General features: G+C 50.2%; 6 protein-coding genes across 6 annotated transcripts; 1 reads left to right on the forward strand and 5 right to left on the reverse strand.

The window, feature by feature from the left end:
- Positions 1–410: 410 nt before the first annotated feature.
- Positions 411–1,438, reverse strand: T069G_03974 (membrane-associating domain-containing protein; the record flags this gene model as incomplete). Its single annotated transcript, XM_056171184.1, has 4 exons — positions 411–527; positions 594–831; positions 893–1,215; positions 1,277–1,438. 4 exons carry the CDS (start codon positions 1,436–1,438, stop codon positions 411–413), a joined length of 840 nt encoding a protein of 279 aa, XP_056032076.1.
- A 1,859-nt stretch (positions 1,439–3,297) lies between these two features.
- T069G_03975 (alcohol dehydrogenase groES-like domain-containing protein) lies at positions 3,298–4,479 on the reverse strand (the record flags this gene model as incomplete). The annotated part of the gene is made up of 2 exons (XM_056171185.1): positions 3,298–4,353; positions 4,444–4,479. 2 exons carry the CDS (start codon positions 4,477–4,479, stop codon positions 3,298–3,300), a joined length of 1,092 nt encoding a protein of 363 aa, XP_056032077.1.
- A 1,333-nt stretch (positions 4,480–5,812) lies between these two features.
- Positions 5,813–7,064, reverse strand: T069G_03976 (uncharacterized protein; the record flags this gene model as incomplete). The annotated part of the gene is made up of 3 exons (XM_056171186.1): positions 5,813–6,133; positions 6,184–6,457; positions 6,529–7,064. 3 exons carry the CDS (start codon positions 7,062–7,064, stop codon positions 5,813–5,815), a joined length of 1,131 nt encoding a protein of 376 aa, XP_056032078.1.
- A 1,288-nt stretch (positions 7,065–8,352) lies between these two features.
- T069G_03977 (uncharacterized protein) lies at positions 8,353–10,200 on the forward strand (the record flags this gene model as incomplete). Its single annotated transcript, XM_056171187.1, has 1 exon — positions 8,353–10,200. The coding sequence occupies one exon, from the start codon at positions 8,353–8,355 to the stop codon at positions 10,198–10,200; it is 1,848 nt and encodes a 615-aa protein (XP_056032079.1).
- A 363-nt stretch (positions 10,201–10,563) lies between these two features.
- On the reverse strand, positions 10,564–11,458 carry T069G_03978 (utp11 protein domain-containing protein; the record flags this gene model as incomplete). Its single annotated transcript, XM_056171188.1, has 2 exons — positions 10,564–11,262; positions 11,363–11,458. 2 exons carry the CDS (start codon positions 11,456–11,458, stop codon positions 10,564–10,566), a joined length of 795 nt encoding a protein of 264 aa, XP_056032080.1.
- Positions 11,459–11,984: 526 nt separating this feature from the next.
- Positions 11,985–14,239, reverse strand: T069G_03979 (tRNA synthetases class II (D, K and n) domain-containing protein; the record flags this gene model as incomplete). Its single annotated transcript, XM_056171189.1, has 5 exons — positions 11,985–12,953; positions 13,003–13,077; positions 13,144–13,263; positions 13,319–14,001; positions 14,059–14,239. The coding sequence occupies 5 exons, from the start codon at positions 14,237–14,239 to the stop codon at positions 11,985–11,987; spliced, it is 2,028 nt and encodes a 675-aa protein (XP_056032081.1).
- Positions 14,240–14,242: the final 3 nt, after the last annotated feature.

A 14,242-nucleotide genomic window follows, 5' to 3' on the forward strand; every position in this document is an offset into this window, starting at 1 on the left:
GAGGCTGGTTGAACCTGAGCTTGATCAGATCTCGAATGGTAATCGTCAAATGGGGTTTGAGCTGGGCCGATAATCCGGCAGAATTTTCACCGCCTGCCCACTTTGACTTACAGCGAAATCACGACAATATGTGCCTTTTTTCCATTTACTGCACTCGTGTTTCATAGCATTTCAGATTGGACAAAGAATTCAATGAAAAATGAATGTAATTTGACTATCAATAAGCCCAAAATGCTTCGTTATATAGGTATCTACCGTGTTCCATCCAGTTCATTACGTTAACCCAGCCATTACCCCATGGGATATCCATAAAACACATTGCGCCCCACATATCGTTTGTCCAACTTCATCTACTCGTCCCCAAACCCAAATATTTGATTTCATTTTTATGTATTCATTATTTATTGGGATTAATAGGAGGTCTGTTGAGGAGGAGGAGGTGAAGACGTATCATGGGAAGGCGCCTCGTGGTAAGTCTGTGGCTGCTGATACTGCTGAGGAGGATATTGGTTATATGTCTGCGGCTCCTGAGGAGGAGGAGAATAGGCAGTCTGAGGCTGGTAAGGAGACTGAGCTGGCGGGTAAGGGCTGACTGGCTGAGGAGGATACTGGTCCTGCGGGTATTGGCCCTGTGGGGGGTATTGAGCGTTGGGCTGAGCAACACCCTGGGGTGGGATAAGCGTCTGCTGCTGCTGGGCTTGCTGATCTTGCTTGGGTTCCATGGCAATCGTCTGAACAGGGGCAGACTCATTGTCAAACAGGAATCGACCAGCCTTGCGGCCCTGGAGGAAGCTGTACAGAGTCCAGGCAAAGGTTGCAATAAATAGAAGCCTTCAATCGTATTTGGTCAGCAAGACATCAACCAATTCAAAGGGGAATTATTCAAACTCACCAGACCAAGGCTCCGAGGCCAGCGATGGCAGAAAGCATGTCGCCACCAGACTTGAAGAGGATAACGTCACGCTTCTTGACAAAGTCGCGCTTCTTGAAGCATGTCTTGCTGTTAAACAAGCTGCCATCGTCGAAGCAGCCGTCAACCCTGACATTGAAGCGGAACTGGGCGCGCTTGGCAGCCACGGCGGCAAAGGTTGCAAGCCAGAGGATCATCATGACACCGTCAAGGACGATGACGGCAACGACATGGTAGAATTGGTTCAGAGTTGGCAGCTTCTCACTGAGGATAATGTACAAGGAGACGAGCCAGGTGATGATAGCCTAGTTCACTGTTAGATGGTTTGAATTTCGCATTAGGAATAGAGAGCAGAGAGTTACTTACAATAGCCAGAGCGAGACCTTCCTCGTCAAGGTAGGCATCATGCATCAGACGAGCAGCCAAGGCGAGGATGATGAGAGAGATGAGAATCTGGAAAATACGGCAAATGAACACCCAGAGAGGAGTGACCAGCACATGGCCGGATTCGGTTTCAGGCTGTTGCATGATGGGCGAGTCTACCAAGTGTAAACCAAAGTCACAACGAGTGCTTTCTTGAATATACCGAAAAGTCAAAACAAGAAAACTTGGTAACCCAACTTATACAGGGTGTATCAAGTGAGGAGTCTGGCCTTACAACAACCGAGGAACCAAGGCCGACGCTGGCAGCAGGACAACACGGCATTCTTATTGCTGCCGCCAACATTGCTAGGGCCATAGCCGAGCAAGTCCGCTTTAACCTCTATCTCCGCCACCGGCACGTCTATCAGCCTGGGAGCGGTCGGTGAGGCAGACTGCCGGGTCTTGGTCCCCATCGTCTGTCGAGCTCGCTCCATTCTGCCCGCGCCAACGATGTGACTAGCTACCTTGGTGCCCCCCTCGGGTTCAGCCGCAGGCCAGGGTGGTGTTTAGGTTTCTTGCTTGAGAGAGCTTGGACCAGGCTGATCAGGGACTCGGATGTCAGTCACTAGCCGTGCGGCTGTGGCAGCCCAAGGGCGTTTTGACGGCGTTCTGGGCCCGCATATGAAGCGTCTTGTTAGCTGGTGTTGGGACTGATCTAATAGGTGGCACATGTACCTGGCTGCAGTTGAGCACAGGATCGTGATGTGGAGCGACAAAAAAACATTGAACCCCATCCCGAAGGCCTTGCACGCATCGATGCAACGGGACAAATGGTGTGAGTGGGCGGACAGAATACTGCAGACGAGACGCGGCAAAAACGTCAGGCCAGGGTGGGCTGGGTTGGAACATGTGGCTTGCATAAGAATGCTGGTTGTTAAATGAGAGTTGTAAGCCACCTCGGATCAGCTACTGGTGCCGCCCAGATGCAGCCGATTTGTCAGTTTAGAGGGCGGGATGAAAGACTATCGAATATCGAAAAAAGGGAAGACAATATGTAAGGTAGAGAATTGGCACACTCATCGACTCTCTCTCTATCTGTACAGTTACATGGGCGCTTTGCCACCCCTGGCTTCAACATTGCTTGCACGGCCCAGCAGCTGAACCTGTGCCTGTGCCTGCGCTACCACCATGTGTTTGTGTTCCGGCTTTTGTTTCCCAACTTGTACTCGTACAGAGTTGGCAGCTCGTGAGCGGAGTCGATCAATATCGACCGATCGGCAGTGCGCGGGATTCGTTCCGCCGTCTTATGCCTCTCTAGGCTTTTTTCAGCACGTGGAAGCGCGGACCTTTGGGCATTGACAAGCAGAGACAGATAGATTGGGTCGTCAGATGTCAGACAGGGATCCGCCGCGGAAAGCTGTGACTGTGACTGTGACCTTGTCCAACTCCTCAACTAGCCCGATCGCGCTCACAACTCAGCCTCACTTTTGTTTAGCGTCCTTAGCCGCTTCTGTCCTGTTTGTGCGCTGTCCCGACTGTTCGCTAAGGCTAGCATGAAGGTGGTGCAACTGTATTGGCTGCAATTCCTACATGCTCGGGAATGAACTCCGTAACACCACATACGAGTAGGTACATGTAGGAGCACTGCTGCCATCTCTCAGAGGCCTGTGATAACCGACAAAGGGACATGGAATTAGCCCAGGGGCGCTTCGCTTCTGCACACTGCGTGCGTGACTGGCGAGCCGTGAATCCACAGCCAGTAGAGCCTCAATTCTGGGGGTTCTTGGTGGCCGCCGCTCGCTTTCAGCACACGGATCACCACGCCACTTTCACCTGGATCAAATAGAATCCATGGATAGAATTCATCGGTTTCACTATAACCGCGCTTAACGCTGCAAGAATCTGCATTACTCATATTATTTACTTTTTTCCCGGCTCTCCGTTAATTTCATTGAAATCTTTATTTTTAAACTTTTTTTGTGCATTGTGTGGTTTTTTTTCCTTTATCCTAGCACATTCATGACTTAGACCTTCTCGTTGGGTCCGGCAATCAGAATCTTGATAGCCTCTCCGGTCTTGACCTTTTGGAAGGCCTCCTCGGCCTGCTTGAAGCTGACAATACCCGTGATCAGCTTCTTGACATCAACGCGGCCAGTCCTGACAAGCTCAACAGCAAGCTCGTAATCTCCAGCACCGTAACGGAACGATCCCCGGGCCGTCACCTCCTTCAAGCACATGGCCATGATGGGGAATGTGATGTCGTTCTTGCCCATACCACCTTGCACATAAGTGCCTCCCATGCGAACGACGTGTATGCTCGTCTGGATTGACGGCTCCGCGCCGCTGGCATCAATGACGACGTCAGCGCCGATGGGCAGGTCTGCAAGCTCCTTGATGGCCTGGGCGTTCTCCTCGGGCGAGACTCTCTGAGACACATAGGCGTGCGTCGAGCTGAAGCTCTTGGCAAAGTCCAGCTTGGACTGCACAATATCGACACTGACCACCTTGGTTGCGCCGTAGGATTTCGCCACGGCAGCACAGAGCAGGCCCACGGGTCCAGCTCCCATCACCACAACAGACTGGCCGGGCTGGATCTGGGCCTGCTTGACAATGTGAACCGCCACCGCCAGCGGCTCAATCAGAGCGCCCTCCTGCAGAGACACGTTGTCCGGCAGCTTGTAGCAAAAGTCGGCTGGGGCCGCCCACAGGCCGGTCAGGGTGCCGTGGTATGGCGGCGTCGCGGCAAAGACCATGTCCGCGCAGAGGTTGTACTTGCCGGCACGGCAGAAGTTGCATCGACGGCATGGGTAGCCGGGCTCGAGGGCCACTCGGTCGCCCACCTTGAGGTTCTTGACGGCCGGGCCAACCTCGACAATGGTTCCGGCAGACTCGTGGCCCAGGACCATGGGGTCCTTGACAACAAAGTGTCCGATGGCGCCGTGCACCCAGTAGTGGACGTCTGAGCCGCAAATTCCCGTGTAGTTTACCGCGACGAGGACATCGTTGGGGTCGGAGATGGTGGGCTTGGGGCGCTCCTCAAAGGTGACGTCTCCGGGCTTGTTAAGGACAAAAGAAAGGTTCTGTTTCCGTCGAGGCCAGCCGGTCAGCTCCAATGCTCTATACGTGTATTCTCAACGCCGATTGCCTCTCCGTTGGGTGAGTCCTCTTACGCTGATCGCATCCTTGTTAATCGTCTGAGTCGCCATTTTAACGGTGCTGGAATTCAATGAGCAGACGCTTTGGCGGGGTAGCTCTTCAAATCAGCAAAAGATCCTCAGTCACAGTGACGATGAAGCAAGAGTTGAGCGAGAAAGAAAATTCCTCTCGCAGCCCGATGGCAATTCCATTATATACGCAAATCTCATCCCCGCATTGGGATTCAGCCATATGACATTTTCCATCCGCGACGAGTTTCTTCCCAACCGACGCCCCACGATAGCTAATTGGAGAGCCACGGATCACGCTGCCAGGCTTCCATATTCCAAGGACCCCGCGCAGTGCTACTCTGCGCGCCTAGTATTTTGGCAGAGGCTCCAGGTTCCTGAGTGACAAGGAACTTTCAAAACTATTTGAAGTGCAACCCACAATTATAAGAGGACCAATGGCAATTTAACCGGTGACAATAGCCGCACCAATGGGAGAAGCGTTGGAGAATTAATGGAGATTCTGGTCGCCAGCGATTTCGGTGGTGTAGTTGGGCAGACATTGATTTTTTCTTGCCACACCACGTGCTGTGTAAGTCGGGATGCAGAATAGCATGACCATGAAATCCGTGTTATGCCAATGAAGCATACACTCGGAAGCTTTCCGAATGATTTTAAGAGATTGACTCATTACCATCACATGCCCATATCATCGTATGAGATCAATTCCGGCTGTCTTTTGAGCAATATATCTGCGCTTGAAGCACACCACTCATGCCTACCCTGTAGCAAACAGCTCAATATTTTGGGCATTGATGGAGAGTGGCTCTTGATAGAGGCTGATATCTCTTCTCCATATGATGTCACTGTGTCTGCGCAAAAACAAGAGTGAGATTATTCTATTAAGCTCTCCTGGTTGCGTTTCCAATTCCTTTTATTGCATCTGTGTCATAAGCGGCGGACACCAGTCGCTAATCTGTATTTTGCGAAGTTGAATACATAAACATAACTCTTCAATTCGTAGATGAGCATTGCGGACTCATCTTTATTTATCATTTCACAGTTACTAACATGAGTTACAATCAGTATCCGCTTCTATAGATAAGGGAGGCAAAATACATTGATTGGGTCGCAATGGGTCTAAAAGGAGGGCGTCTCTCAACGATAGCCACCAAACAAAAAGGGAACTTCGTGATACTTGGATAGGTACTAGAAACACTGTGACTTTGAGGCACGATGGTCTTAAATAAAAGAGCTCGTCAAGTACTTATAAGGATGTAAATGCTCCAATCTCTGAGATGAAGTAAAATATGTAGCTCAGCAAATAGAGTTGGTTGTGTACGTCAAAACCTAGAACTCGCTACACATCGCCTTCACAATATAACAATCATCATCATTATCTAGCACGGTGCTTAAGCGGGATAGCGTCTGTGTCATCAACAATCGGCATCCCCAATGTAGAGGCTACACTCAGATCTCCTTCATGTCGACAAACCTTTTTTTCTTCACTGGAGGTATTGACTGATATATTAGAGAAAGACGTCGCGCCCATGGGCTCAGCCAGCATCCATGTAAGCATGATGAGGCCGTCGGCTGGTATGCTGCCATCATCTGTAGGAAATACCAGCTGACGAGAGGCTCTGACTATGAAGTATCCATTTTCGGCGTGCATCTGTAATATCCGAGCTCCTGTTTCGTGAAAGCTTAACATCAAGACCTGGAATGAACGTGAGCCATGATATTATACAGCTGTTGTAACGCCCTTACCGGAAATGTATGGTGCTCGAGCCATGGAAATAGAGCAAGGTTCCTGCGGAGTATGCTGACAGCTAGTAACAATTCGCTCCTTAATATTCGGTCATCGGGTATAATTGTATCGTATGTGATGATAATTATATGAGGCACTTGTGGATTAGGTCCATATCGGCTTCCGCCCTGATAAAGGAGCGTAGATGTTGCTTCAAACTCATGATACTCATTTGCTGGACCTGTGTAAACTTTCCCATAACCCGTGGCCCCAGTAGGATCTACAGGGTATAAACTAGCAGGCGAGCGGGATTAGCATATCAATACATTTGATATGATGGGGAGGCTTGATGGGAGCGCACATACCGACTGACGATCCACCATGGGTTATGTTTCATAGTGCCACCATCAATCCAGGCGTCTGTCATCTGCCAGAGGGCATTGGCATAGTAATTGACACAACAAATGTCTGGTATTCGATTCCCATCCTCGTCTATGATCCAACGCGTCTCTTTTTCGGGTTCTGGCCATACTTCTCCATCCTCGAGATATTGTTCGGCCAGCCATTTTGCCCATCTGTGACGAGTGGGTTTGGAAAAGAAGAACCTCTTTTCGACATCAATTGGGTCAAAGTCGTCAATGTTAAGTGGGGCACCTCGAATGACTTTCAGTTCCTCTAAATCCTCATCGGATAACAGCGGTGTGTCCTCTCTTATCTCCAAGCAGCGCTTCAGTCTGGTATACTGATCGTATAGTTGTAGATGCCATTCTAGCTGATGGTCAGGATGTGGTCGCGGCAAAGACCTGAGAAGTCTCCGGAATCTGGACGAGGAGCCATATGAAGGACCGCCCCAGAGAAGCGCTATGTCATAAATCTCTGTGGGGCAGTTATGCCAAAGCATGGCAAGGTACTAGTAGGTATGAAATGATGATGGAAGCTACCCGGCCAGGAAGCTCTTATCAGACACGCTTCTCCAAAATATCCAGCTATTTGTGGAGTTGCAAGTCCGAAACGTGTAGTAAAGTTCTAGTGGGTTGCATCTGTCAGTCAGCTTTGGGCAATTGTTTGATGCTAAAGTTGCTGCTAAATAAAGAGGCGGGGCTCTTCCTTGTATCTCCCGAAACTCTGCCTGCGATAAGCGGGGTAGCGCTGCCTGGAGGTACCTGTTGGAACTTGGGTGTTGTACGACCTGCACTTGCTCAGGCACCACCACGTGAGATGGAGGGCTCGTCATGGAAGGAACCACCAAATTTGGAAGCCAAAAAAGAAAGGACCAAAGGAAACAAAGGCTCACCTAATCATGTCAAAGATCTGACACGGCGACTTTCAATCTTCCATTTTTCCCTCCCTCAATCTCATTCCCCCAAGATCTTCTTCTCGCTCGCTGCACGCTTGACAGACATTCGCCCGCCCCAATAAATTAAGCGCCCTTCCTGCCGCGGCCAACATCCTCCAGCCTATCAGAAACCCACCTCGATGCGACCAGACGCGATGCTGCAGGCCGTGTGAGTGGCCTATGGCGTTCGTCCAGTGCCTTCAAGCTTCAACCCACCCCTGCGTCTCCAGCGCTTAAGTACGCCAATGCAGTGTGATGCGGCTTCCCATTGGCCTGCCGGGGTATCGATGGCGTCCACCCTTCAAGATCAAGGTGCTATTTTGGGGCGCAGAGATCATGGTGCCACCCACTCTCTCTCGTGGTTCGCCGTGATGTGTGCCTTTGTCCGTCTACACCGGCTGCGATTCTCATGCCGACTCGACTAAGCTGTCTAGCCAAAGGCGCTTAATCGACTGATTCGATGGCGGCATCTTTTGGCTATCAGGTTGGGTCGCCGACCTGCTCCCCACCCATTCACAAGGCTGGCACACTTGGACAAGAGGAGTGCTTCTTTATTATATCTGGTCTTGTAGCGCTGTTTTTTATTCCTGCCCTTGCATAGTGCTCCTTTTGTTGTTGTTCTTTGTTGTGTCTGCTCTGCTGGTATCACGATGCGACGCTCAGCCAACAAACAATGAAGCCGTAGCATCTTGTTAGCGTTTGCCCTCACCTTTTGGATACCCTAGGCGTTTCTTTTTGTTTCTTTCGGTGCTCTGGCGCACCACTTCAACTCGATACCCCACGCCTCTTCCGTGAAGAAGGCCCTTTTTGAGCGCTGCTTGTGTATACTAATACACCATCTCGTGCTTAAACCATGGCCTCACATCGGCCGTCTGGCAGTGCCAGCTTGTCGCTCTTCCCCAATCCCAACTTTTCCAAACCTCACCCACGCGCCCAGGCACCTCGAGCCCGTCGTTCAGAGTCCCATGAGCGTCGAGCGGCCACGCCGCAGCAGCAACTTCCAGATAGTCGCGCTGTAACACCTGTTGCTTCACCCTCGCCGGTGCTTGCTCCAGTAGCATCGCCCTCTCAAAATGGCCGACAGACTCCACAACAGAGGACGCACACGCCTCTAGAGTTCAATCCTCCAATCGAGGAAGCATCAGAGGTTGTCTCAGACCACAATGTTCTGCCAACCATGGACACAGAAGAGCAACTTGACGGACCTGGCGAGGGTCCGAGTCGCCCACGATTGACCATCGAAGTTCCTAGAGATGGTGCACTCCCACCACCACCTCCGATGTTCCTTGGTAATAATGTCAACCAGCCGAGGAATTCCATCGCCAAACCCCCTCTATTTTTCGACCCTCCCCCAAATTCTCAACCGCCGCCGCCCTTGCGATCTATGTTCCCGACATACAATCCCGACCTACCCTTGGACCAACAAAACTACGGCCCAATTCAAATGAACCCATCTGGCGTGCCTCGGGCTGTTGTCAGTCGCCAGAGCTACTATGAAAACGCTGAACCTCTACCAGAGCAACCTCCTGTCAGAGTCCCCGTTCGCCCTCAAAACCCTCCAGTCATTCCCGCCATCTGTACAACCGAGCAACTTCAAGATCTCTGGAAAGTTACAAACGGCTGGCAAGCATCTGGCTCTGAGGGCCGCGTTTACTGCTTGAAGTTGACACAGCAGAAAGATGCCCCCGTTTATACACTCTCTTCCACCTCACAGCCTTTCTATAACCTCCGTTTGGATCCCACATCTGCATCAGCCTATGTATCACTAAACAGATACGATCCCAGCAAGGCCTACAAAGTTCCCAAACCACCGTCAAATTCCGCTGCAAACATTCTCAATGGTGTAATGGGTGGTGGCAATCGTGCCTCAGACGGAAAGTATTGGCAAGAGGCTCTGAATACAACCCTGGAAGAGGAATCTAGAAAACATTCTCCAAATGACGGCCTTGCTGCTCTTCTCATGCCCTGTGCCGCAACAAAGATAGTCATGGATAGGGCAGACGATCCTGGCACGGTTGCGGCTGCGGAGAGAGAGTGTGGAAGGCTTGTGTGGGATGACGATAGTGCAAGTTACTATTTGGTGCATCCCGCTTTGGCGACACCCTTCTGTCTCACAATTGAGCATTCTGGTGCCTGGTCTCGTGTTGAGTATACACTAGAGCATCATGAATCGCCACAACACCTTGCCAAGCTGACGCGAGATGGTACTGGTAGTGGGTGGTTGGAAATCGATACTGGTGTTGCGTCCAAAATTGAGTCATTTTATATTGTCGATGTGGCTGTTACGGCATTGCTTCTTGTTGCCGCCATGGATGATCGAAACTCACCCAACACTGTTATAGAGGCATTCGAGGCACCGCCGTTACCAGAGCCTCCCAGACAATCAAGAAGCCTCAGCAGCGCTTTGAGCCGACACCGTGACTCTGAGGACGGCAAGAAGAAGAAGGACAAGAAGGAAAAGAAGCGCACACGGATGGAACAATTCGAAATTGACCTCGAGAGCCAAAATGACAGCCTGGCCAAGGAGCTGGGTAGGGGGAGCAAAAAGTCATCGGAAGACAAAGGGCCGTTTATACTACGAGTCATTGTCAAGCTGGTGAAGGGGATATTTAACTGTTTTATATGGATACTTACGATTGGGTTTGCATGTGTCAAGGGAGTTTTCAAGGTTTTTTATAAATGTGTGGGATCCAAGTATTAATACGACAATGCATTATGATGATCGATGACAACGAGCGACCGAAACATCTCTTTCAATGTGATCGTGAATATTACCGGTCCACTACATTTAAATGCGGAAATCTAGGTTGTATAAGCCCATCACACAGTTACTTCATGATTGTAATGCCAAGAAACTTGTTCATAACAAATTGTAAATAAAAGAAAGCCCATTTTGAAAATCCATTTTCGGGATGATCTAACATCCATACGTTATATATACGCATTAGGACCATCTTGCAATTGCACAATATAATGCATTAACAGCGCTTATGATTAAAGAATCTTCCCTCTCTCTCATCAACCCTTTCCACTTTTTGTTCTCTTCCGCCCGCTCGCCTCACATCTACCGCTTCCTCTTCCGCACCATAATCTTCTTCCCTCTCCTCGTCGTCCCGCCTGAAGTAGCCGTCTTGGCCATCTTGGCGCGCTGGACCTCGAGTTGGGTCTCCGCGGTCATGAGGGCCTTGACTTTTTTGCGCGAGTGCTCGAGCTTGCGCTTGAGTTCGTTGAGGTTTTCTGATCGTTCGAATGCTTCGTTTTGGTCTTCTCTTTTCGTAGTTTCGTCTTCGGCTGCTTGTAGGGCTTCGTCTCGTTCGTCTTCGTTGTCCAGGAATACAATCTTCCGGGGACCATTTGAATTTGACCTTCGTTTTGACGGGCCGTCAATCTCATCGTCGAGATCAAAATCGTCGTCTTCGTCCTCATCGTCTTCCTCGGCCAGCTGATCCAGGCCCTTTGTTAAAACGGCCTGCTGCTCTAACCTCGCCAGTTCCTTCACGGCGACCTGCTTCATCGTGCGGACGTATCCCAGGTCCTGCGTCTTGAGCAGCCGCACCGTGTCCTGGTCCATGCCCTTGTTGTTCCCGCGGTCGCCCTCGACCCTGCCGTTCCACTTCCTGCCGACGTTGATCTTGGCGCCGGGGCCTTTGCGCGACATCATGCCGAAGTAGAATTCATCTTCGTTGCGCTCGGCGGCCTTTTCGCGGAGGGCCTTGAGCTGTGCTTTTTTCTGGTTGTAGTCCTTTGCACGCTTGGAGTAATCCTGCACTCTGCCGTCAGTATCACTTCATCGAGACTTTTCTAAAAGAGGCTCCCGGGGGATAAAGATTGGGGATTTGCTGTCTTTGTCTTTTGTCTCGTACCTTGTGCTTCTCGAGGAGACCGAGGCGGCGGCGCTCGAGAGGTTGCGCACGCTCCCGATGGGGGCGCCGCTGAATCGAGTTTCGCAAAGATGACATCTCTGCGACTACGACGACGTTTCCGTAGAGATATTTGGTGGGAAAAGAGCTTTTGGCGGCTTCAAATGCGAAGACGTCGCTGCGATCTGAAGAAAGCAGTGCTTGAAGGTGGCAGAGCGGCAGAATTCTGAGATTTTTGGCGGTGAGAGCAGGGCGTGGCTAGTGCCTGGTGGCGCCGTTGAATCCAAGAGTGGCGCTAGAGAAATGGCACTGAAGGAGTTCCCCAAAGGATGATTCTGTTGTATAAGGGAAGAGTTGAATAGAATTATTTATTTTTTCAAAAAGCATATGAAAAGGTTGAATTGGTTCATAATGTCATTGAATGGAATATATGTTGTCTAAATGGTGTCGTGATTAGACATTTATTATACAAGATTTGCGTCCAAGACTCTGCACGCCCTAGTCATACAGTTCTCTCTTACATGATAGCTTTCTAAAGGCCGTCCTTTCTAATCAGTCATATGAATACTCTCGAGATGATCTCAGTGATGAAATTATTAGTGATGTAGAATTCTCCACTCTCAACCTATGCAGATTTTGAGCGGAGTTGCAGACCATATGGAGCAAGCTGCTCATTGCTGAGCTTGCTGGGTGACTGAACGAACGGATCTTCTCCCTTCATCGTCTTCGGAAAGGCTATGACGTCTCGGACAGTCGGTGTGCCGGTCATCAAGGCCGCAAGGCGATCAAATCCGAGCGCAAAGCCGGCATGAGGAGGACATCCTGAGCGTAAAGCTTCGAACAGATGAGAAAAGTCCTTGATTCTCTTGTCGGTCATCTTCAGAACATCCCGCATGATGAAATCTTGAACGTCGGCAATGTGGTTACGCACACTGCCGCCGCCAATCTCAATTCCATTGAGAACCAGGTCATAAGCAGCGCTCTTTGCCTCTAGGGGATCGGTAAAGAGCAGCTCTAGGTCTTTCTGGGAGAGGGGGGCGGTAAAGGGGTGGTGAGAAGCCGCAATTCCTGCTGCACCCTCCTGACCGGGCTCACCCTCTTCAACTGGCTTGAACATGGGAAACTCTGTCACCCATACGAACTGGAGCGATCCTGGCTCACCAAGTCGTGGGGTTTCCATGTAACCTGCGTCCACAAGTGCCTTCCACAGCATGCTACGGACGTCTCCAATTCTAGTCGAGCCTGAGTAATATTGTCCAGCAGGCTTCTCGCGGGCCTGGAAGATAACAAGGTCTCCGTCTTGGAGACCCTCTTTTTCTGAAACCAAGTCCAAAACGCTCTCATATTCGAAGCCCAGCGAAGAGAACCCGCACAGTGGCTTGCTCGAGTCGTGGATGAGAATTTGAGGTTTGCCGTCTGGATTGTTTGCCAAAGAAGGTGGAAGTTCGTCCATAAACTTAATAACAAATTTGCGCGCATCCGAGGGAGAGCAGCCGTTCAATGGCAATGTGAAGGCCTCTATAAGAGGGTTAGACAGATGAGTGATCATGCTAACGAAGTTGCGATAAGGCTCAAGATCCGGGAGAGTGTGTATCTATGATACGTCAGTATATAATCAACGCGGTTACACTTAATTGTCTCACCCTTAAGGGAATACGCAAGTCTGGCTTGTCAGAGCCATACGCCGCAATGCTATCTGCAAAGGTAAGATTGGTAAACTGATGGGCCACAGGTTGGTCTGCTGGCGGTGGATTAGAAGGTATATCAGCAACAACCGGAATCACCTCTCCTCGAATTTCCTTGTAGCTTTGTGCAGGCTGCAGGGCGGTTAATGCTCCTAAGACGATATCATTGATATCTTTTTGCACAGTCTCAGCTCCAGCAAACGCCCACTCCATATCGAGCTGGTCCAAGTCGTCAGTACTAAGTTGCCGGAAGATATATTGAGATCCAACTTACCTGTGAGAACTCAGGTTGCCGATCGGCGCGGAGATCCTCGTCGCGGTAACAGCGAGCCCATTGCATATAACGCATAATACCACTAGCCATGAGGACCTGCTTGTACTGTTGAGGGCTTTGACTCAAAGCATAGGCGGTACCCTTTTGTCGAGTAGGAACAAGAAATTCTCTAGCGCCTTCGGGGGTAGACTTGAAGAGAGTCGGCGTCTCTATATCAGTAAAGCCCTTCTGGAGCAAGCCTTGATTGAGCATTCCTTTCAGCCATGATCTAAATTGAAGTCTGGCTTGTAATTCCGGGTGAAATCGAATCTGGAGATGTCTCTTGGTTGGCGGGAATTGGACTTCGGGTGTTACTATGAGATTTTTCGGAACGCTGTTGAGGGCCCGTATGCTGTCAAGGTAGACGGTTCTTTTTGATGAGTTTTCATTGGTAGTAGGCTCAGCGGCGTTTACAGCCTCTTGTTGTTTTATACGAATAAGCACAGGACTGAACGCTGGAACCTGGCGGAAATCGTCATGGGCTTCACTGTCTCTTTCTGAGCTAGAGCAGACCTGAATGATTTCACCAGACGGCGTGGTGAGATCTGCGAATGAGAGGTGCTTTGAGACATTGCGACTCTTGCCTAATAATCCCACGTAGACGTCCTCTGATCCGAGTCCAAGTAATTCATCATTGGCCTCATCTGCTGCATGTTAAATGTTTTTGGTTTTAAAAAGAATTCTTTCATAGAAAGGCTCACATTTATGCCAAAGATCTAATAAGCTGGTGCGCTTTGACGAGCTTTCTGCCTCATCCTTGGCTACCTGTGAGTAGAGTCGGCTGTTCCTGTAAATCACCCGTCGTGGAATTGCTGCGGCAAAGGCGTTGATGCAAACATGACGACGCAACGCCAGGCTACGGGAACCAACAAGAGGCCCCATTGC

This window comes from Trichoderma breve, chromosome 2 (assembly GCF_028502605.1).
Source record: "Trichoderma breve strain T069 chromosome 2, whole genome shotgun sequence".
In the NCBI taxonomy this organism is placed as follows: Eukaryota; Fungi; Ascomycota; class Sordariomycetes; order Hypocreales; family Hypocreaceae; genus Trichoderma; species Trichoderma breve.